Source organism: Vanellus vanellus, assembly GCF_965231255.1.
Source record: "Vanellus vanellus genome assembly, chromosome: 12".
NCBI classification, from domain to species: Eukaryota; Metazoa; Chordata; class Aves; order Charadriiformes; family Charadriidae; genus Vanellus; species Vanellus vanellus.
Genome location: NC_138917.1, coordinates 14,999,705 through 15,025,025, shown reverse-complemented (window position 1 = coordinate 15,025,025; position 25,321 = coordinate 14,999,705). Strand labels below are relative to the sequence as shown.

At 35.8% G+C, this 25,321-nt stretch overlaps 1 protein-coding gene across 1 annotated transcript in view; it reads left to right on the top strand.

Moving 5' to 3' along the window:
• ITFG1 (integrin alpha FG-GAP repeat containing 1) overlaps positions 1-25,321 on the top strand; it is a gene marked incomplete at its 5' end in the record, with an annotated part of 88,997 nt that overhangs the window by 27,152 nt on the left and 36,524 nt on the right. The window contains 3 exons of the mRNA XM_082489605.1: positions 1,352-1,436; positions 15,888-15,982; positions 24,370-24,542. Of these exons, the coding sequence (XP_082345731.1) occupies positions 1,352-1,436; positions 15,888-15,982; positions 24,370-24,542 (353 nt within the window). The remainder of the gene's footprint in view (positions 1-1,351; positions 1,437-15,887; positions 15,983-24,369; positions 24,543-25,321) is intronic.

The following is a 25,321-nucleotide window of genomic DNA, read 5'->3' as shown; positions in this document are numbered from 1 at the left end:
TAGCTTTTATATAGACTTAAAAATGAACGGTTTTTTTACTTGACGAATTTCATTCTTGAGGGATTGAGTGTAAGGACTACACAAGGCATTTGACTTGTCTCCTGTAGGTGTGGGGTGTTTTTCTTACATGAGTTTGGAAAATCCAAAATTTGTATTCTAAATATTATCCTGCGTTATATATTTTGCATGCGTAGATTTGCTTATCTGTAGAAAGAAAGAATTCTGTTCTTTGGAATCAATCAACACAGTAAAATGTCATACATCTAAAATATATGTGCATATGTATCAATCTTAAAATACTATAATTGATCCATTAAAACACGTTAAGTTGCTCTACAAACCTTAACAAAGTAATTCCCTTCACTGATGCACCATAAAATGCTTTTAAAATACTTGCTTATATGATACATGCTTTTCTGGCCAACTGAGCAAAGGGCCTAGTTGTCTTTTCCGCGTGGCGATGACTTACATAATTTTTTTTTCCCTCATCTGAGTCATTATAAGTTATATGTCAAGGTAAAGATATATGGTCAAAGATCCACATCCTAACTGCCTCCAGAGTTGCATCTTCAACAGCATTGAAGTCTGCAAACTGAGTATGATATGAGTAAGCAATATGGATAACTATATGTAATCCACAAAACAGTATCATTTGTCTCAATGCCTTTATGTATATTTGTGTGCTCACTTGATATGAGCTGATAACGGCGAGAAAAGTGGGCCTTAGGTCATCTTACTTGCTTACAAAATTTAATGTCTTTTAAATGGTTTTGTTTCAGTTGTGATCTGGTTCTATGCTAAACAAAGATCCAGCACTCCTCTTCTGTCTTTCTGATCAAATACTAGAATATCTTTTTCTGCTACCCTAGGTTTTAATAATAGGCGATTAAAACAAGACCTAAACCAGACTTAATGTAAAATAAAGTTATTTCCTAATTAGAACGAAAATCAGAAGCTATTTTTAACAGGTGTGCGGGTGTGGTTTTGGATATTACATATATCTATAAAATCACAAGTCAATACACAAAAATGCACATTAACATTCATAATCATTTAATTATTATTTAGATTGTGTTGCTGAAATAACCCAATCTCTTCCTCATAACACAGCAAAATATATGGACAATTGTATCTGAAAATTACCGTTACTGCATTTCCATAAGATTCCATGAAAGGCTAGAAATGCAAAAACTCAGCCCCGGTTTTCAGAGTGCGTTTTTTTTCCACAGTTGAGGTGTCTCTCTATTATCTACTGAAGCGCTTTTTTATTGGTGTTTCTTTGGTTCAAAAGTCAAATCTTGTCACTTAGTCTGCAATTCAGTTTTTCCTTCATCTTTGTCCTATTTGACAGGATGGGAACTTCTCCAAAACTGGAAAAAATAAGACAATGCCCAGCGGTGTGAAAGTTGTTGGACAGTCTGTGTTTGCAGATTTTGGTGAGTCTCATTCTTCTAAACTAGCCTGAGTGTTTCTTTCTTTTTCATGTTCTGGTTAGCTACTCTAAATCAAAGAACAAATAAAGATGTCTAGCACTAAAAGTTTGGCTTTTTTTTTTTCTTTTTTTCCTTTAAGCTGTTATATCAATTTGGCTGTGAATCTTGAAATATCTGGGAATAATTATACTTAAATTCAACTTCGGCTATCCCAATACATTCTGCATCACGTGTATCTGCTTTTGAGGGCCACACTTAAGGACACGTCCTGTTGCTTTGAGGCATGGTACAACACCAAACTTACTTTTATCAGACATACATTTTGTCATGATTTTGTTGTGTCCCTAATCTCATTCAGAACATATTATTCGACTAAACGTTCATAAAATCTTCACTTGTACAAACTAATAAAGCCAAAATGTAAATGAATTAACATGACTTTATACGTATAAAGATTGATGAAACTTGGTAAAATCTTAATGGTTCTAATTGAAAATTCTGGAAGGCTTTTGGACAGAACAAAAGCTTAATTTATATGTAAATCCATTTTTGCAAGAGTTAGTGAAAGCCTGTATTTTTCTATTAAAATGTACTTTTTCAGTCAATTGTGTCTTATCAATGTGTGTGTCACGTTACAAACAGGAAATGTTGGTTTTGTAGTCCAAAAAATACCTTTTTTCTGTACACTAAAATAAGAATTTTGCAAGCCAAGGGAAAGCGCTACAGGCCTCGTTCTGCTGACACTATTGAACGTAAACAACTTCTTGAAGAACTAAGTTACTATATTTATACAACACGCTTGTTAATTGTGAGCTGGTCTTAAAAAGTTGTCAAATGGTAGCCTTGCTGCATCTTTTTGATTTAAAATCTGTTTTGAAGAAAATGACAATTTTTAAAGGTAAAAGTCAAACTCCCTATTAGACCCAGAGTCCGATTCTCTTGTACTGTGTTGCCACTTACAAGTGTTCTGAAGAGTTCTAGCAAAGCTGTTTACTGATGTGTAACTAGAAGACACCTCTGCTGGAGAGTTAATTATCCTTAGATCCTTATCTAGCAACTGTGAATGGGTTTACAGATCTCTAGTAAATGAAACAAGGTAGAAGCAGAACAATGCTCTAGGTTCTTCTGTGAAACGTGTAACACATTTTCTAAAATCTTTGTAAAACTTTTTATAAATCTTCTACTGTTTATCTACAAACATATATACTTGTGTATATAATATCTGAAGGAAAGAATAGAATAATATTTTTTGCAGTTAAAAAAAGTGTGTTGGGTGTTTGTGTAATCATTTTCCAAGCTGATGTTCTGAATAATATGTCTTAATAGGTACTAAGTAGAAATCAGATTTTTTTTAATGATGGCAACATGCAAAGCAATCTTTATGTAGGATAATTTCATCTCTATGTTAGGTAGCTAATGAGCCCAAATGATATATCATCATTCTAGAAATTTATCATAATTAATGGAATTTTAATAAACCCTGGGATATCTTTGCAAAGCGAAGTGGAACTGTTGAAATGCTTAAGTTTAAAGTTTTGAAAATGTGAATAAATTGAATGTCTGGCGATCTCGCAGTGCGGTACACTGTGGTTTTGGTACAGCCAAGGTTATGACAGACAGTGCAGCCGCCAGGTCTGCTGTTTTGAAGTTCCGTCACCAGTTGTTTGATACCCTGCTCTGCTAATTATTGTCAAATCCATAGGCAATGCACTAGTGTGAGGCAACAGTGGAGCAATCTTTCTAGTCAGAACAAATATAATGGGAGAAAACGCGTGTGGGGACTTAAGAAATGCGTACAAATGTAGAGGGACAGCATATATGGCAACGCGGATAGAGAGGCAAAGTATCGCGTATGGGAGGAGATGCTAGCTTTTCAGAAGCTGACTTCTTGGAACTGGTTATTCTGAAAGATCTCAGCCATTTCATCTCCAAGAGAGAACACCCACACGGATCTTGCAGTATGAGGGTCTTGCTTCCTCTTCCTGAACAGCTACGTACACGCTGTCATCTTTATCTTCATTCCAGATCACTCAAGTTCATCCAGGGTGAAGGATGGGAAATGCCCATTAATTTCCTAAGTGAGTGAAAGGAGTGCTAGAAATGTATATGTGTATTTTGATAGAGGAACAAAGTTTATTCTGACAACTATGGAAATACTTATAAATATGATTTCAAAATTACTATTTGAGTACTATTGCGACTTTAATCTTTCTTCTGTTGGTAACAGTGGGTAGGAAATAGAGTAGTGAATCTTTTTTTTTCTTTCATCTTCCCAACATTAATTTAAAATAATCAAGACAACAAATAGTTATTTTCTCATTGAACAAAGTTTTAGAGAATATTGAAGTGCATATGGTACTAAAATGATGTGTGCAAGTCATGAAGGAATGTAACTTTAAACTGCGCGTTCTTTATGAAATGTAGTCTGAAGGAAACTAAACAATACCAGACAAATACAATGTTAAAAAAATCCTACCTACAGCTATATAGTTCTGTGTAGGAGTGGCAATACAGTAACTGGTAGGAGGAAAAAAAACTTTTATTGCCAAGGACGATCCTAGTTGAGTTCTGCTCATATTCATTTTTCTTCCAGTATTTTTTTGCTCTGCACCAGTCTAATAATAGAGGCAAAATCTCCCATTACTAGAATAAGACTTTATCAGAATAACTATGTTTACCCAGTGTGCTATATCTGCATTTGTTTAGATACCTTCAAAAGGTAGGCATTTATCATACAGATTTTGCTTGTAGTGAGCTGAAGTTAAAGAAAATGCCTTACTAGAAATGGTTTGTCAGACTTGAACATCTCCTTTTTTTCAGTTTCCCCGTTTCAAAAGTGATGAAATAATGATTGTCATAAGTCAAAGGAAATTAAGGTATGATGGTTTGCAGTTTGAAATAGTAATGTGGCCATCTGTAATGGGGCCTGAAAGAAATTTCATTCCGCAACAAATCAAAATAGTACAATGAAAAGGTAAAATGAGTTGCATTAGGAGATTGCCGTACTTTCTACCTAAGTAGCTTTTGCCAAACTGCATGTGATCCACTAAGCGGAGCGTACCGTAGTGCTGTCACCCTGCTGCCTGCGTGCTGCAAGCATCTTCACTCTTGGCACTCGGATACAGCTTCTGTGACTAGGAACACAGTCAATATACGGTCACAAGCTTGTTACATTCGTATTTCTGTGTTGCCTGCCTCTCTTTTCTTCCCCTTTCTTGACATTTTCTGTCCCTCATAGCTGATGCGCCAGCCTTGCTGTTCTCTAAAGGTCTCAAGGGATTCTGTGTTTCTCTGTGCTTTCGCTGTCTGCCACTTCTCGTTTACTTAACCTTGTGCATATTAGACTCTGGAATGATGTCGGGTCCAGACGTGAGCTTGGGAGTATGTCGCTTGTGCTGCCGCCCTCTCATTTACTCCCACCTTTCTGTTTGTATGCTGTTACACTTCTGCAGTCCAGGATTCTGATTCGCTGACCACACCTACATTTTAGCAAAACATGGTTTGTTTCAAAAGGTGACTTTGTCTAACATTACTTCCTGCTTCCAAAAGTTTTATTTGAAATACACTTTCCAGCCACCTGTCATTTGAAGAAAAAAGGGGAGGAAAAAAAAAAAAAGCTTTGAATAAGATCCTGACTGAGACCCTCTAAAGGCAACTAATTTTTGGTAAGGTTTCCTTTCTTAAACTAGGCAGGTTGAACAACAGCTATCAAGTAGAAATTGTTTAGATAAATGGAGCTGGAAAAAAATGAACAATTAGGTGACTCATGAGAAACTGTCACAGATGTTAGTGTAACCATAGCACCAAGTCTTCCTGAAGTACTCAAATAATAGTGTTTTTTTTTTTTAATGAAAAAGATATGCAAATGTATGTTTATATACATCTTTATATATGTATTTGTAAGGTCTGTTACATTTCTGTATATACACGTGTGTGTGTATTTTAATGAAAAAATATGCAAAAGCAGGTCTGTGTATATATTTATGGTAATGTAGTGGACCTTAGACTTTGTCTAAACTGGAACCTTAAAAATAAGTAGCACTCCCCTGTGTTACATGATAGCAATGATTTGTACATTAACCTGACCAAAGGACATTGAACAATTGACAAATTTGTATTGCCCTTTTATAAATAAATCAGAAATGCTTTGTGACATATTTATTACAAATGGCATTTCAATTGATTAAGGTGAGCAGAGCTGGGCACTTGAGAATTCTGCGCTTATTTGGCTGACACATTGCTCCAAACAAGTAAGAGCTCTTCATTATTACTTTTTCTATTCTTCTTATGTCACTATGGTAATTGCAGTGCCGTGGTTGCTATAGCAAAAATGATTAATCCTCTGCTGTTGTTATCTGTATGCCAGCAGAGGCTTTTTATAAGGTCTGCTTGTACTGTCTTTAGAGGAAATCATAGATGTTGGCTAGAATTTTGATAAATAATTGCAGTTATAGTTTTAAGAATTTCCGCTCAAAAAAGTGGAGCATTTTGTATTTGTTAAAGAAATTTAAGGATTTCAGTGGGACGTTCTGAAAATTACTAAGTTTTTTACTAACAAGATGAATATGAACCATATTTTGGACACGCAAACCTGCTATTTTCTTGCTACATTGAAGATTAATGAAATATATCTTTAAAGTAGTGACCCAGAAGCAATTAGTATAGAATATTGTGCTGTTTACACAGTCCATTAATTCATTTTTATAGGAAGTTAATGTTATAACTGCTATTCAACTCTGGTTGGTTCAGTTGGTTTAGTGGAGATGGATAGATCGTCCTTTGCGATGTCTGTCTGATCTAAGAATGTAAAAGTTTGATTATTCAGTCACTGATTTTGCTTAGTTTAGGCAAAGAAATTTGTTGCGGCCTGTGTGTAAAGAGGATAAGAAAATAGCTTTTCAAAATCAAGCTAGATCGTGCTGTTGATAGTATCCTCATATGTAAATACAACATAACTCTTGCTTTCTCAAGGTAGCATTTAGCCAACTCCACCTTGGTTCTTTATCTTTTACTCACCATTTCTTAGCTGCTGTTGAGTCTACCTGTGTGATCTTCCCTAATTTAGGAAGTCTGTGTTTACTCCTTCTACGCAAACTTTCTTACTTTTTGGCAAAGCATGGATTGGTATTGTTAAAGTTCTATCCAAGTCTTTCAGGGACCTGAACTCAATTTTTTTTTTTCCTGTTTAAAATCCAGTTGTCCAACTAATAATCCTGAGACAATCTTCTCCGTTCTTCTCCCCACCACGTAATTGAACTGTTTCGTTTATGTTAACTGCTTGGATGACATGTAGTAGAAATTATCTTTTTTCTTGTGGGAAATGATAGCTCATTATTGCCAGTTAATTATGTTTAAACAGCATAACAGAGAGCCTAACCTTTTGAGTGTTTGGGGTTTTTCTTGAGCCATTCATTGTACTGTAAAGTGCATTCTGCTGAAACGTATTTGTTTAAAGTAGACTTTGATTACCCTGCAGCTGATGATATCTTAAATGCACTACTCTCCTGCCTACAGTTGTATTTCAATTTTGTAGCTTTTAGTTTTGTGTATCAACTTTGTTTTAGCGTCTGGATTTCTTTAGTTTTTTCCTTCTCTTCAGAATGTTGCATCCTCAGATGTAGTAGCTATATCAAAGGAAAATTTTAATGGTGCATTTCAGTAAATAACCCCTTTATGCAGCAATTGGCTTTTGAGCACTGCATTGTGAAAATGTGCTCCTGTAGTCAATAAAAGGATTCTCTAAGAACCTTAAGACGCAGAAAGACATTACTTCTGTGTTTGAAATGCGCTGGATACGTGGAAAACTGTTCCTATTGTGATCGGTTTGGGCGAAAAGGATATAAAAGCTGATGGAAATAAGGAATTCTGAGTGACTTTAGATAAGGAAGAAGTTGTTTTGGTAACAGATGCACTTCAGTTCATCTGAAACAGCAGCACATAGAGACATACCAAGTTAATTGGCAATTGTGTATTTGAGTCCATCAAGTATATTTAGAGGCTAAATCTGTCTTATTTATTAATTGGTAACAAGCAATGCTGTTCAGTGATACCTTTTCATTTTAGTATTAGTCCTACTTTGACAGTTCTTTCTACAAAAAGATCCTGTATTTTGATGTTTAAGGCTATAGCTGTGTTACTCCTTTGCAGTTCCTTTAAGTTAAGAGAAAAACAAACAAAAAAAAAACCCACACACCAAACGCAAAACCCAACAAGAAAACTGTTTCCCATGGTTTTGCCAAGTTCTTTCGCATATGGCTGACAAGCGCTCACATCTCCTTGAAAGAAAAAAACTGATGTTGCTTCATCTTAATTTTTGTCAAATGGGCTTGTACCTTAAGAATTACTTTGCTTTCTTTCCAATAATAAAATTAGAGGAGTGGTGTGCATGCCACTTGCTTATTCATTCTTTGTTGAACAACTTAATCTCTTTAGGATTGAATTGACAGTGTTCGTGGTTAATGTAACAAGAACTCCCAAGCCAAAATTTAGTCGCACAAGTGGCATGCTTTAATTAGTGTTATCCCCTTCATTTGTTAGCATGTGAACATTTGATGCCATACGAGCTTTCTAAATGTGTAACATTAGATAATTCTAAGCTGTGCAGTCAGGCTTGTGTAGTTTCTGTTTTAACAATATGAAATGGTTGGAACTTGTAGTTTTCAGCATAAGCTACAACAGGAATTTCAGTGCTACTTCTTGTTTAGTGTGCGGGGGGGTGGGGGTGGGGGTGTCTCATTTTGTATTTAATCTAATTTCTTTTTCCTGCTTGGATTCCAGTTGGCACATTTGATATAGTCTTTCAATTTAAGATAGAAGACCGCGCTGTTGGATCAGACGCAGCCTGGAAGTCTCTTTGTGCAGTTTGCTGGCACGCTGTGTTTAAATGCTTTTCTTGCAGTGGAGGTGTGAGTATGGATTCTTTGGAAGGATATAGACAGACTTAGTCAGAATTGATTTAGTGTGGAGGAGAGTGTTCTAAGGGTTTCTTTAATGTCCACCGAACTTTCAATCATCTGTAAAAGCTCTTTGCATCTGACTTTCGAAGCTGTGATTCACACTTTCTAAAAGCAGCTGACATTGATTCTTTTAATAATGCGTTGTTGTCTTAGTAATTTATAATTGTCTCTGTCATGATCATCTCATTGAACCCCTAAAGGCAGAGTGTGACAAAAGAATTCTAATCATTTTATTACCTCAGAAAACAAATTTAAGATAATCGGCTTTCAAACAAACCTTTCTTTTGTTTGAATATCAAACTCGGTTGTACTGGTTGGAGTCGTCTTGCCTGCCCCAGAAGGGTATGGTTTTGAGCACTACCATAACAGGGCTTTTCCCTCCTTATTTTCTTACTATTCTTTAGAACTTAAAAGGAAAGGCTCATGACACAGGAGAATGAGAACTGTGCAAAGCCATGAGGGAGAGACGTGAGCAAGCTGTATGTATGGTGAAATAAAAAGCATATGAAGCTCTGTTAGGATGTATTGTATTAAACAAGAGATGCCTTATACTTATTTGGACTTTAAATCAACAGCAGAGGAAAAACTTCTTGGCTTTTATTGTACTTTACTGAGGACATTTTTTTTTTTCTTATCTTTTTGAAGGGAACTGGGAAAACTGCACAGACGAAGGTCTGTAATAATACAGGGACCACGGCTAGTTTAGAATGTGTATTCTCAAGAGAACAGGAGGTTCTCAAGGCATGGGACTTTGTGGTATATCAAGTGTCTTGCTTTTACACAGCATCAGGTTCAGAATTATGGAAGCTGGGCTGTTCTTGCTGTCTTAGCCTCCATAGTTAGCTTACTTTTATTTGCCAGAAAACAACTTTTTATTTAACACAATTGTAACAAGTTATAATAATCAGTCTGTCATCTCAAAAAAAAAAAAAAAAAAAAAAAAAAAAAAAGTAGTATTCCTTTTTTGGTTTTAAAGGAGCAGAAGTAAGATTACCCCGAGCAGAACTACATGTTTAAAGTAAAAAGATTTGGATCATACACCCACCAAAAGCTGTTTTGCTCATCATAGTTTACTTTAGCTTGCTTATGTACAAACCAGTTTTGAATTGAGTGGTCATGGTACTTGTCATTTCCCCAGGTTCTGTTTTGCTTTCAAAGCCCATGTTGGAAAGTACATTGTACAAGCATGTGCAATGAATCTTAATAACCCTTGAACTTAGTTGCACAGTAGCACTTTTCTGACACATTTTTCTATGTTTTTAAAGGAATTTGAAGATTTGGATCGAGTACTTTTTGCCTATGTTTATTCACACTAAGTAAATTATCTGCATGTTTGCTGTAAAAGCATATCACTGATACATTTTGGTTTGGGAAGAAGTTCACTATGTATGTAACTTTTTTTTCTTAAAGTGTAAAAGAACTTCATAATACACTAGCAGTCTTAAAAAAAAAAACAAACAAACAAACAATTTGGTAGTGGAGAGTTATGTTTTGTCTTTTCTCTATTGTAGGGCCTGCTGCCTATTCAGCCTAGTTACTTTATATATCTTTCTCTTTAATTATAGATAGATGTAGGTAATAAGTTATCAGACAGAACTGACTGAGTTCCTTCCCCCCCATCACAAAAGGTCTATGCCAATGTGAGGTGATAATCCAATTGTTTGGCTAAAACCTAATAGACCTGCTACAGCAATTTCTTAACTGTCAGAGCTGAAACTACGCAAACTCTAGTGTCACCGTTAAGAATTATCAGACAGCACATCTACATGTTGATGTGCAATTCAATGAGAGGCTGGGACTTCAGGGTCAATGAATCTTTCGGAGTAACCACTGAGACACCTTTTGGAATTTGTGCATTTGTTTTAAAACGTGTACATTAGGATTGCATTTTGAACATAGAACACTTTTTAATAACATTGTTGCTCTTAATCTGATTTAGAAGGGTTTTTTTCTGCTCTCCCACTCAAATTTATTTTTAGAATAGATTGAAAAGGTTTGAGCTATGTTTATTGCAAGTGAGAACATTCAAAATCAATGTTAAAGCTTCAGCTGCCAGTAATTTTTCCTCATACAATCTCTGTTTATAAGGCATGCTCCCAGTGATCTGTACAATCTGTATCTCTGGGGTTACTCTTGTTCTGGATGGATTGCTAGCACTTTGCAGACGTGGACAAAATGTGGGAAGGCTTTCTGTCCATGGCTTTTCTTGCAAATACAGTGAACAGGCAGTCAGTAATGATTCTCACATGATTCCTAGATGGCATAAGACTGCTAATTTTGTCTTTACATATTTTGACATAAGTATAGATTTGCAGCTGATGAGTACGTGGGATTGTTCTTTTTCTAGCCTTTTCCACTGCCTATAAAACTTGATCTTTATTAACCATGTAGTTCTTTAGTATCACAGTCAAGCCAGAATCATGTGTTGAGAACATGCTAAACAGTTGAGTTTTTATTTGTATGTCAAACATGCTTTCAGTTGAGCAGTGCTAGCAAAGGACTTGTGGAGTCTAGAGTATGTCTTGTCACATCTAGTGCTACAAATTATGTTGAAATTACAACATTACATTACATGCTAGGAGCTGAGTGAAGACTACAGAGGATCTCTAGATCTACCTAGATTTCCTAGGTAGACCTAGGCTGAAATAGATTATTAAAGACATGTCATGCAAGATATTTTTTTTTTTTTTCAAATCTGAAACTAGCACAACTTATTTTAGCTGGTCTGATGGGTTCATCCAGCCATTGTCACCAATGCATGTTTTGTCACCTATGAATACCTAATTGCACTAGAGGAAATGTGCTAATGATACTCCTCTTTACTTTCTGGCTTCTTCCTCCTTTGTGGCAGAATTCACTAAAATTTAAGAATGTTTATTTAAATTGAGATTGAAACTGAGCATGAAGATGAGAGAAGCTAGCATTGTAGGTCCAAGGTAAGCTTGTTGTTAGAGCGATTGAATTCTTCTGTGAGCAACTGCTGGGTTTTTTTTGTGTGGCCTTCAGGATCAGTAGATTTGTGCCAAAGGCTTACATTTCAGTGGGATTCCCAAGGTGGGAATCACAGAAGGATTAGGAATAAATTATTTTCTTTCAAAACTGAAAAAGCTGCTGTATCAATTTGTTGGTTTCATTCACATAGTACCTTTGAAGAACCTTCAGAAAGACAGGAAACACTATTTCTAGTTACTAAAAATGAGGACAGTTTAAAATGGTAAGGGATAGTGAAACAGATTCTGCTTTGGCTTTGTGCTTAGGGCTGTTCTGTTGGGGAGGGTTTTTTCCTTCTTGGGCTTTTTGAACAAAGATTGACGCAAGATTTGTAGTTAAATAAATTATTCTACAGTTTTAGCCAATATTCTAAGTGGATTTTATCTTTATTCCTCTTTACTTGTGTCAAAAACAATAACTGCTGGAGCTGATTTCTAAAATGTTACCATTTTTACAATCTCTGATTTTTCTTCAGAAAATTGCTTTGGATCAAATAACCTCAACAGTAAAAGATGGATCTGTACATCGTGAGATGTGTATTAGAAATAAAAACTAGAGAAGAATTAGGAGGCAGTAGTATGATAGAGATGAAGAATGTTAGGCTTTCCTTCTTTTGATTGCTACTTTTCTGTAATGCAGTATTTAACTAATTGTGGGTTTTCTTAAACTACTCTGCTATGTCTCAGAAGATATACTTGTTTCATTGATGTACTATTTCCAGCTACATTCTCATTGTCGGTGCTTCACTTGATGTCTTTTAAGTTTAAAATGTCTTTTGCCTGTTCTACAGCGTGAATATCTACCCTTTCTTTTAGATGAAAAATGCAAAAGTTATGCCCATTGTCATGTGCACTGTAAATGTTACAAATGTTTGTTGGAAAGATAGATGCCTTAACTGTTCCGGCTTTCATTATATTCTTCTTGGCCATTCTATTAGTAGCAATGGGCACAATTCTCACTCACAGTATATAAAACACATTAATTTTTAATTATGTCTAAATAAATACCTAATTTTCAAAAATAATTTTTTCTATGTATTGAGCATATAATAGTTAAAATACTTTCAGCTGTACTTTAAGCACCCAGTATGACAGATAAACGTCAGGCAGTAATTTCTGTGTAATTCAGGTAGCACGTGAAAAGCAACATGAGTAATTTAATAATTTTTTTAAAAGTGAATACAAAATGCATGCAAAACTATACACTTAGGAGCCACACAAAGATATTTTAAAGGAGGGGCTTTTATTTAGATTCTGCTTTCCAATACCTGCTTTTGAAGCTAGTAGTTTTTCTGTGCCTCAACTGCGTAGGCAGTTCTGCAACATGATAAACACTTATGAATGGTCCACTTATGTGGTCCAAGCTTATCCTTTCCTTTCCCTGCTCCTGTATTTCTACTTTCTCCAACACGTGGGTCCTAATTCTTACCTGATTCCCCAGTGAGCCATTCTAGAGCTAAATCAGCTGATTTAGCATGCACTTCTGAGGGAAGGAAATGGAAGTGCTTTTAGATGGCTCAGTATCCTCAATCACCTCACCATGTGGTCACCTCCGCTTGAACCCCACAGTCTATATCACTTCAGAATAAAAGTGTCATACTGTAAAGCCATAGTTTTGTACAGCCATATAAAATGGATTTTATGAAAATACTAATTCTTAAAATACTAACTGATTTCAGGAATTGGAAATTTACAACACCACACAAACTTAGCTTAAAATTTAGTTTCAGACATCTATACTGAAGACAAATGTAATTATACTAAGGTGAGCTTAAAAATGACCCCTCAGTCTTCAGGATTTTTCTTGACAAAATTTATTTTAAAAAACACCTTTTTGCTTAAAACTATGCTATAAACTTCCAACAGATTTTTCTCTTGCAAATTTATTTTTTAACTATTGGATTCTTAAATATATGTTACACAGAATTGAGGAGAAATTACAACTGATAACATATATAGCAAAAGTTGCATAAATGGACCTGTAGGTTCTGGCCAAAGGAATTGGGGAAACTGTGTCCTTCTCATATGGAATTTGTATTGTATTATTTTCAATTGCAGAGGCAACATTGTTGTGTTTAATGCATATTTACATTCTGTTCATTCTTTGATTGTACGGAATTATTTTAATCAAATCTTACTCTTAAACTTGTAATTTATCTAGAATACTTGCATCTGTAAGGTGGTGGCTTGTTATCCAATCATGTGAAAAATCCATTGTTCTTACTGCCCCATAGTTTCATGATTCTTCAAAGCTACGTAGGTTGTACCTGTCAATATACTGCACATTATTTACCAAGACTATCAAACTGAGCTATCAGCATAACAAGATGAATGTTTGCAATTTAAGTAGAATCAAATATTTTATATTCTCCTCTGCTCCATAGCATAATTTAAAATGAGAACATCCTTGTCCCTTTCTAACAAAGAGCCAGAAGAGTTAGTATTTGAAAGTTCTTTGCCCTCATGTGTTATTGAGAGTCTTCTAAAATGACTTCAGACTGAAACTCCTGTAGAAATGTGTTTAAAAGATTAGGGCTTAATTTAAATTTTACATTCCACACAACACTGACATGTCTGCAACTTAATTCTGTTCTAGCAAACCCTTCAGTATTTCCATAGTTTATATTTTGCAAATTAAACAGGTTTCTCCCATTTAAAGTTTAGGAAAAGCCTGCAGTCTAAACAGTATTTTATTCTCGTTCATGTAAGCATAACTTAAAGTGAGTAACATGTTTTGTTTTAATTGTTCTTGAATGATGCAGAAGGGAAACAAACAGCTTCAAAAGTTGGTGCTAATTTCAGACTGGTCAAATTCAATAGTTGCTATGTTAATTTCTCTATTCAGTGGTAATTTCCTTTCCTATCTCTTTGGATGCAAATTTACTGGATTTCTATCAGCTAGGCTACCCAGCATCCTAAATTGTCTATCCTTGGTAACAGAGCTGCCGTGATTTGGGAGGGGTTTCGTGGTGAGGTAAAATTATTCATGAGGCAGATGGGATGTAGGAAGCCACTAAAGGTGACTGCTTGGCTTTATCACTTGGAGATATTTGGGGAAGTTTGGTATTCTCATCACTCCTCCTCCCCCTTATAACCTTACTTCTCATCTCCCGACTTCCTTATGTAATAAGGGTAGGACCTAGAAAATTTAACTCCGCACAAATATATATATATATATAGACACACTGAAGAAGGTTCAGCTTCATAGAAATATAATTTGGCAGGCTGAGAAAGCATTTCTTCTAGGACAGGTAAAGTATGACAGAACATTTAGGCTGTGGTCAGTAGTATATTGGGAAATGAATAAGGCATTCAGTGACTTTAGCAGGTGATCTAGTTTTTGCATATTAACTAAAGAGATTTCGTCAGGCAATTTACAAAATCCACTTAAAATATTAATACCAAGCTCCTCAGAACTGTATGGGCTAAGGGGCAATTTGAAAAGACAAATTTTTTTTATTGCAGTACGAGCTTTGATTTCATAGCTGGGAAAGCAGATTCCCAGAAATTTTCCTGGTCTGAGGCATACCATGTCTGTAGCAAGTAAGGTTTGGTTATAATCAGGACTTGAGGCAGTAGTCATTAATGCAGCAATTCTAGCTGCTGCTTTTTGGCTGCTTACATTCAACAACTACTCTGTTCTTCCTTCTGAGCCCGTGCAAGGTAACTTGTGGTGGCTCAGCTCTTAGTAGGAGGGCAGTGTATTTCTGCATATGCCAGGCAGGGCTGCGAGGTTAAAATATGAACGTAGGGACTTCTCCTGGAGTAGATAATGAGCCGTAAATTAATTTTTTTTTTTTCTTCTTTTCCTCTCTGTTATATGCACTGCGTGTCCGAATTCTAGATACAAATAGGCATTGCTTGTTTAAACCTTAAAGGGTTCTTATTCTACTAAAGGCTTTGGAAACACATGGATTAACGGTGCTTGAAGAACATTTTTGAAAACTTGTAAACTACTCGGGTTTGCCTAATTCTATAAGCCTGGAATTTATTAGCTATTGTGTTTGTCAATTTTCCAATGTTGTTTTTTTATCTCTCAATATGACATGGGAACTCATGACTCTTCCTAAAGTCTTGCTGACAGCACAGGAGTTTAAAACTAGTTTAGGCAATTAAGTTTGTATGGGAGATTCGTGATGGTAGATTTATATAAAAGGTAATTTTTTTCCAAACTAAACACAGGGACTGAGTAAACTACTAAGCATTTATTCTTCTAAATATATCACATCGTATCAGAAGTAAAAGTAAACACATCATGATAAGAAGTAAAACTTTCTCTATATTATGCGTCAAGATGAAAATGCATCAACAAAGACAATCTTCAAATGAAAGACCCAGATTAGATGATTAGGTTAAGCATTTTGAAAAGGTCTGGTTTATTTTATGTAATTTTTCACATTTAAAAAAATAATAGATTATTTGCAGCTGATTCTCTTGCAGACAGGGTTTCTGATTTTGCAAATACAAAGCTGACAGTCTTTTTTTTTTTTTTTTTTTTTCTTTGACAGATGGGGATGGACAAAGTGAACATTTATTACCAGTCTGTGAAGATACAACATGTCAAAAAAGTGCCATCTACTTAACTAAGCTAGGATTGGATCAGGTATTGTGAGTGTGGAATTGCAAAAACAAAGGAACATACTGCGCTTTGTGAAATAGGAACATGATTTTTCAGGAAAGGGAAATGAAACTTCCTCACCTGTAATTATTGCACATAAGAGACTTTTATTTATTTACTTATTTATTAGCTATCTAAAAAAATATGGATTTGGTGGAAGAGATGTTTCTGATGAGTCACTTTCCTGATTGCGTAACTCTGCATTTTAAGTACCATAACTGCCCTAACATGGCATGACAAACAAGGTTTCTGTTAAGAGTTTGAAACAGATCTAATTAATTCAAATAAGCTTCTTCAGTTTAAGTTAGGGAGTTATTTTATAGTTAAATATATATTTTATAGTTAAATATATATATATGTATGCACATACACTCACACACACATATCAAGTTGAACCAGCCCACACCTCTTACCCCTTATTTCTACTGTGTCCTTGATTGTTATTAATTAAGTAAATTCCCAAATAGTATATGAAAGCTTCCTTAGGCTACATATCTTCAGGATTGGGTTTCTATTTAACTATTTCAGCTTTCTTTGTTCATGACACTACTTGTTTTGAGAGACATGGTCATAATTCATGTCATAGATTACTACGTATTCTTTTCTTTTAGAATGTATGCTAATCTGTTTTAACCGTTCCCTGCTTTATAATAGTTACAACTTACAATAAATTAATGTTTGTTTGATGCCTTAATAAATGTTTTTACTAAATTCATATTTAGCAATGTGAACTTAAAGGCCAAGGTGACCTATAAGGTACTTGTAGCTGACAGCAAACCCCACTGTAGTGTACTTATGGAAATTTGTAATGTATGTCAAACACGTTTTCTAATCAGGTTATGAATTATCAATTATTCCCTTACTGACAAAATAAAGGTACTTTTTTCTGTGTGTAAGTAGTACCCTCTCTGATCTATATTTCAGAATTTATAGGTGAATGGACTGTTTGCTCAAGGAACAGTACGTATTTTGATAAGGTGCTTCTTGTTACAGCCCATCCCAAGTTCATAGCGTAGATTTTTCTCATTTAAAGAATCAGAATTTCTAGATAGGCATGCTTTCCCACTAGTGAGAAAATTACTCTGTAGTGGAAAGGAAAGCATGCGGTTAGTAGTCAAAGTATAACCAGGATGGAATATACCATCAGTGTAAGAAAGAGTAAGTAACTCGAGATTTGGTAATGTATCTCTTTCAGCCTTCTGATCTTGGCATCTCTCTTCTTAGAAATGCATGTTTTCCTGTGCATGCTGCATTTGGATTTTTGTGGGTTGTTTTGTTACTTTGTTGTTGCTGGGTTTTTTAACGTTAATTCCCTGTGAAAACCAAATAGAGGCAATGGATTATAGTGTTGCAGGATACACAGTGTTACAGCAGAGTTTGATTTACAGGTCATAGCCTTGGTATAAAGCAAGTAGATGCTCAGTTCATGATATTTGCATTGCTTTCTGCTCAAAGGGGAGAACAGGCTTTTGATAAACATACTACACTGATTATACCACTGTAATGAGCTGCTTACAGTTCACTGTTGAGTAGTTGGTGTACTCATGTCAAAAAACAACTGGTCTTTAGCTCTAAACTTCGTTCCTTACTCTTGATAATAGTAGTAAAAGACACTTGAGTTTTTCTGCTCAAGTAAATTTGAGACAAATTCTCAATGAAAGTAATTTCGGTGTAGAAAATCAACCACACACAAACAGCATGTACTATTGAGAGATACAAAGCTGTTACTTGAGAGTAGCGGGTGACTGGGCAGTGTGCTAAAGAGAAGTTATATATCTGTTTTGTGGTACGTTTCTAGAAGGAAGTGATGGAGTAGTGGCAGAGGAAGGTGTGGGTCACTTTGCATAATATCAGCATTTTTCTGGAGTTTTTGTTGTAGCCTGCTCTGAAGTAACATTGCACATAGAGAGTTTTCCTGTTCCTTCATTATTTCATTTTTTTGATAGAGGTCAAATATTTAATTACAAATACATCAGATTTTTAACATACCACTTTTAATACTCATCAGAATGTTTATTTTTTTTACTTAATTTAGCAATTTCACTGTGTAATTTCAATTTTAAAATAACTTACAAGATAATGACATTTCAGTTAAAAATTAGCAGCCAAATATTGGCTTTTTATTTTAAAAAGTGAAGAATCCAATGAATTCTCATCCTGCTAGAAAAACAGGTTAGAAAGTATGAAGAGCTACCTAGAAACTTTAAAGCAAATTTCCCTGCATATTTTTAGAACTACTTTTTAATTAAAAATGACTATCAAATGGTATGCAATAATGACTTGTTCTGGCCTAACCTTTTTAAAGATTTATATCTAGAATACTCTTTTTTTGCACTCTTAGACTCATCTAGAGGTGATGGAGCTTTTTCTTCTAAAGCATTCTATCTTTTCCAGTCTGAAACAGTGGAAAATTTCATTATCTTCATTCACATGTCTGCAGTTTTTCCCATGTGTTGCATGTTTCCTTCGGGTAGAAATCTCTTCAAACACGTTACTTCCCATATTTATTTGGAAGTGAAATGTGTTAATTTCATTGAATTTGGTCACTGTGAGATCAGATGACCCCAACTTCTGAGCTTTGACTAAGTAAGTTAATCTTCATGAGAAATGCTAAACATAAACTTTGTGGCCACAGACTAGGATCAATTCCTCTTGTTTATTTAATCACTCTGCAATGTGAGGGAAATAATAATGAGTCCTTGTGGTACAGAATGTGTTTCCACAAGGGGATGGTATCCCTTGTGGAACAGGTAGGTAATTATAGGGAATCTATGCAAAACTGAGAGATTGCAAGTCTACTTGCGAAGTACTTTACAAAAAGTACCAAATGCTATATATCCATTATTTCTGTTCAGGTTTTGCTGTAGGTTTTAAGGTGGGGGTTTTCAGTGTTGAGAGTGTTGCTAAGAATTATAGCTTCCCAAATTATATATATATATATATATTTTTTTTTTTTTTTTTTTAAGAAAGTTACTGATCTCAGATCTGAAAGATGACAAATTAGATGACTGTCTTACAAACAATACTTTGCCTACGGTAACTGGACCTGGTTCTGTCCTTCCTGCTCGTTTGTTGTGACATTTGATGAAATCAAATGAAAAACAGTTACCACAGTTCGATGACAGTGTATGATGCCTTGGGATGAAATGCATAGCAATCAGAAATATGCATCTGTAGGATTTGTGGTTCTAAAAGTTATGCTGTGGAGAGGCATGCAATGGCATGTCAGGCTTTGGACTTGTTCTGCTAAGATCTTGTTTGATATCTGTCAGTCTACAGTATATTTCTCATTATGTCTTTGGCACAGCTGAATGGCTACTAGAAAGCCAAGCAGATCTAGGAGAATTATTTCAAGTATAGCCTTTCACCATAGGTTTTAATTTATTGAATGATTTAATCTTTATAAGTATTAGGATTATCTCAGATAAATTTTCTTCTTTTCGATGATGGAGCAAAAGTAAAGGCCAACAAAAAATTCATAGGAGTGACTTAAGGAGATCCAGACCTACTAAAATTTTAAAAGAATGTGAATGCTTCCATAGCAACAGAAGAATTGCTTTCAGATCTGAAGTAGAATCCTATGTGCTATTTCAGACTGTGGCAGGTGTTAGGACACCTCAGACTTCTTTAAATAGTCTGTAGCTATTACAGGTGAAATCTGCTCTGATTTAGATCTCTCATCTAGATTTTGAAAATCAGACTGAGCACTCCCCAAAACTTGTTTTAAAGTCCCTAGTACTGTTAATTGTAGAAACTTGAGATATTATAATATTCTTAGAGGTGATTAATCTTGCCTTTAATTTTGTCAAGGATTCAGTATGATTTTTTGTTTCCTGAGGCAAACAGTATTATTTCAGCCCCTTAATTTGAGAGTTTCTTTGTGGGTTTGATGATTCTTATAACCTTTCTCTGTACAAAGGAAAGGCTATAGCTTTATTCCTCTTGCAAATCTAGCAGCTTTGAAGTAGAACACAGCAGTGCATCCTACAGCAAACCACAGGTCTTTGTGGCATCATTCTGTAGACAAGAGAGGTATCAGACAGCATTGATTATCAGCTACAGTTGGTCACTGTTAGTTTTTTCTCATTCCTGTAACAGTTTAAAGGGGGAAGGGGGGTGGATTGCAGCTGCTGTAGTATTCATAAATCTCAGATTCTATAAGATTCTCTCATCATCTCTAAGTTGCTCGCCTTTCTCAAAGCAGCTTACGGGGCTGTGTGAGCCACATTCCATCATTGAAAAATGTGACTTTTACTGCTTTGGTTACTCCTTTCTCTGTTGTTAAATCAGTGTGGGGGATTGTCATCTTCTGGCCTTTGAACAACATAAGTTGTTGGTGTAATGTAAAGGTAATTTACTTAATTCATTTATGTGCAATAGTGGCTACTCAACTGTATACGGAATTCAGTTGACCTTCCTATGCACTGAAAGCCTAATGCCTCCTGAAATTACCGGATGTATTTTTTTATGTGCAGCTGAACTATAGTGCACATGTACGGTAGAAGGGGAACCCCCAGGGAAGAGGACTTCTGTTGCTGTGGCCAGTTCCTTCGGGCCACGCTTGATACTCATCTTTCTATAGGATGGGGTAGCATTTGTCACAGAAAGGAGGAGAAACCCTGTCATTTCCAGAAAAGGTATTGGCCAGGAATGGGCTACCAATTTCCAAATGCTTTCTGACTCACATCTGGCTCCCTGCCTGTGTTAGGTGGCCTGGAAGTGGGCAGCTAACTGGATGGGTTTTTCGTGCTTCATAGGTTTGTAGCCATAGTTTAAAAACTGAGATGTTTTAATCCCACGGGTTTGGCTCAAAGACCTGCTAACAGCCTTTAGAGCAAGAGAACTTCCTTACCTAATATATAGAAGAATATGGACTCTGGAAGAAATGAGCCTTTTTTGAGTTGGGGTGAGTGCAACTAGCTTTATATTTTTCTCAAGTACCCGAGATCTTTTTCAAAATGAAAAAGATGCTGTTTTCACGGGGCAAGGAAGTATTCTCTTCTGCTTGTTGAAAAGGAAATATTTGAAGTGTTTGAAAACAAATTTTCAAGCACTTAAATAAGGATATTTTTCTTATTTTAGCCTACAAAATCATTAATTGAAAGAGTAAAAATATGTATATAAATGTTTTAAATAATTATATTAGTGGTGTTATGCAATGGAATTTAACAGAAAGGGAAGAAGTAAACCTTTGATTTCTCTGATTATTATTTGTTCATTTAAACTCTTTTTAGATACATTCATCCCATTTTTCAATCTGCTTTTTCATCTAAGCTAGGTAACAGAAATCATATGGTCAGAAAACTGCAAATATAACCACCTATTTCTATCTTAGAGTAAAAGAAAAAGAATTCGTTTTTGTCTTTTTCCTAATAAAATAGTAAGAGCAAACATGAAGCTTAAAGTAATTGTCTGGATTATCAAATACAAAAGAAGAAAGAGATTTATATTATTGTCAAACCTCTTTTCATTTTCTGCCTTCTGTACTAAAGTGTAGGTCCTGAGGCACATGCACAATTAATCTTGCATTACATTACAGAATACTACCATTTATGATAGAAATACACAGAATGGGTTTCATCAAAAATGTGGATTACTGTGAATTTAAACTGTCAGAGTAAGTTACGTATGGTGCTAGAATGTGCTCTGCTTACACATTGAACAAGACTGATATTTTTGAAATGTTACTGCTGTTATAAAAGGGCCCACAACTTGTTCAGTGGGACAGATGAATCTTACTCTGTAGCATGCACAGTGAGGATGCTTGGTAGCAATAGGTGAGGTTTCTGTTTTGCTCACCTATTGTTTTATATCTCTGCATTTCATTGTAGACCTTATGATTGTAAAATTGCTTTCTATGAATCACTCTTTCAGTAGAGTAAAAGCAGACTACAAATTTGGATTTGTGCCTAAAAATTCATTTGTAATTTTGTTTCTTTAAAATAGTGTTGTTATACATGGGAACATTTAGAAAGTATATGATGGGTATAATTGGATTTCATTGCAATGACTCTGTGAATGATACCGTGTAAAGTAAAAACTACATTATATTTCATGGTTCTGACTTCAATCAGTGGTTTTCAAAATTACAGTGTTTTGCAATAACATTGTTTCATCTGTCTTCTGCATGACAAATAAGTGCTAAGAAATGTAACCCTTTGAAAAATTGCCCTCCGGAAGTCTTTTTCTTATTTTCTGTTTCTTAGATTTTTTCCAAACGTTCAGCAGCTAACAGTAACTAAATAGGCACTCATATGTTGGGGGGAGTGGGGTCAAAGTATGTTTCATTTCAACTTTGAGTTTTCATCAAGAGTGGTGTAGACCGTGGTTGCAGTTCAGATGTTGTCACTTACACAGGCAGACATGCACTTAAGTATATGCAGTGTCTGGCAGAACTGTTCCAGGCTTCTAAGCTGTCTGTGGTATCCAAACAAAGCTGACCTCAGTGCACTTTTTTAATAATTTGGGGGGTCTCTTTAATATGTATGTGGTTGGTTGTAATCTCCAGGGACCAGGCCAAGTGTTGCACACAATTGCCATGTGGCAGGAATGTTGGTGCTCGCAGGACTGTGTTAGTGAGGGAGTCTCTCCACAGCAGGAAATGATGCTGTCGGGGATCTCATTCTGGTTCCTGAAATAGTTAAATTCAGGCTTGGATGGGGGACACTTAAGATGCTGTTAAAGTGCTTTTGATGTTGGTGATAGTGATTCTTTAAGACGGCACCCTTCTGTCCTTTTGAAGGCATTGTCACTTAGTTGACATATAAATTACTTCTGGCTTTAAAAATGGCACTGAATTTTTCTGTAGCATTGAAATGTTAACCCTGGTACTTCAGCTTCAGTCCAACTTGTGAAACTACTTTGATTTTAATTAAGATAAATTCCTATTTAGCACCTCTGCAGCACTTTGGAAAGTAAGTGCAGTTATGTTCTTTTTCTTGTCCTGGAGAAATTATACTTTGCATTTCTTTTGTACATTCAATTTGATACTGTAATCTTAATTGCTTATCAAATAGTTCAGTATCTGCTACTGCCGGGGAGATAGGAGGGGAATTGAAGCTCTTGAACTTCTAAATATCCATGAATAATAGAATCATTCAAGCTAAAATGAACCGTAGGAGATCCAGCGTCCTGCTTTTAAGCGGGGTCAACGCTGAATTCAGACCATGTTGTTCAGAGCTTTGTTGAGTCAAACTTTAAAAAGTCCCAAGGACAAAGATTCTGCAACTTCTCTGGGCCGCTTTCCTAGTTTAATTAAATTATCATAGTGAATTTTTCTTTGTCTGTTTCTCTGGTTGGAACCTCCCTTGTGTGAGTCTGTGACCATTGTCTCTTGTTCTTCTGCCACGTATCTCAGTAGAGCGCCTGGCTTCATCTTCTCAGTTATCTCCTTAGCCGCAATTAGATCCTCCCTAAATCTTCTGTTCTGCAGGCTGAATAAGCTCTGTGCCCTCAGCATGTCCTTTGCGTAAATATTCAATGCCTGACTATCTTGGTGACTATTCTCTTAAACACACTCAATATTCTCAAATCTTTCTTGGTCTTGCACGAAACTAGGCACAGGATCCACATACAGACTAACAAGTGCTGAATAAAGGGAAATAATCACTCGCCTCAATCAGCAGAATAGGCAGCAGTTGGAGTGCAGTATGCTCTTTGCTGTCATAGCTGCCATACTCAGCTTTAGCTTACTGTCCACCAGGACCCACTCATCTTTTTATGGTAGAGCTGCTACCCAGCTGGTCAGTCTCCAGCCTGTACCATTGCAGAGGTTTACTCCCCTGTGCTGGACTTTCTTTGCTGATTGTTCTGAGGTCCTTTTTTACCCATTCCTGCCTTTCTAGGTCCCCTCTGAATGGCCATCCTGTCCTGAAGCACATTGATTGTATCCCCCAGTTTGGTGTTGCTCACAAATTTAATGAGGGTTCATCCCTCCTCCAGCTTTAATGCTGCCTATTGCTTGCAATTTCAAGAAAAACAAGAGAGACTCGGGATCTCAAGGCCCTGATGGTTTAAGCTTACCTACATTTAAGGATTTGTACAGATTCCAGGCAAGCCAGAATTTCAGTGAAGTTGTTCCTGAATATCTCCATACACTGGACACATTCCAAAACACAAGTCCTTAATACTTACAACCTTACCTATTTTTTTCTGTTCTGGAGTAATTTAGTGCACAGAAAAGACTTCAAATTAACTTTCTCATTTGGTGACAGTCTTAGGAAATAATCCTTATTTCCTCTTTGGAAATTTGTAAATGGTTAAGAATCCTGATGCAGTGAAGAAATGTCAGCTGTTTTAAATAGAATTAGATTGTTAAATAAATAAAATGGATTTCTTTAGCTAGCTGTTCTGTTTGTTTGTTTGTTTTGCAGTGGATTCCAGTCTTGCAAGACTTCAGAAATAAAGACACACTCTGGGGCTTTGTACCATATCAAAATGACAAATCTTCAGCAGAAATTTCATTTCCAATTACGCTTCATATTGGAGATTACAATATGGATGGCTACCCAGATGCTCTTGCTATACTAAAGAACACATCTGGAAGGTAGAGTATATGTAAACCTAGAAATAAAGACTATCATCAAATCCATGTTCAGTCATCAATCATACAAATTATTCATTTTAGTGCATCTCATTCATTTTATCAAGTGAACAAGACACTTGATCTCTGCTAGATGTTTTCCTTTTACAGAGGTATGCATTTACATGGTATATTCAGAATGCATAATTGTATAGGCTCAGACTGTGACTCTTGGTGGGGAATTGCACAGGGGAGTGGAATACAAAGTACCATTTTAGGTGCTCCTCTTAGATGACGAGAGCTGATAATTTCTCCCTTTCCTTTCACAAATCTTCTGTAAAATCCTGACTTCAGCTTTCAGTGTTGGCTAATAACGCCAGGCAGCTGAGAGTTGGGGAACCTGTTCTGTGCTGGCCCAAGGAGTGAACACTGACTGGTGACTCTGCTGAAAAATACAAGTGTTGTGCCCCTTTTGAGAACCAGGAATTTCAGGCAGACCTAATAACTTACCAGTGATTTTTATATTGTCCAAATTTAACAGAAATAAGTAAATCCCCCCCTCTTAAAAAAAAAAAAAAAGGCTTCTAACCTTTCCTATTAAATTTGTTAGTGTAGTCTTTCTTGTCTTTTTTTTTTTTTTTTTTTTTTTTTTTTACCTTCATTACTTGCTTGCCTAATACTTTGTATTGCTACCATCTGGTGTTAGGTGGGAGAGGGCATGTAGTGATGCTTAGAGGGAGACTATTGTACATTGAGGAGTTAGTGATCCACATGACAGGTGACCTGAGTAGGTGCATGCCTGT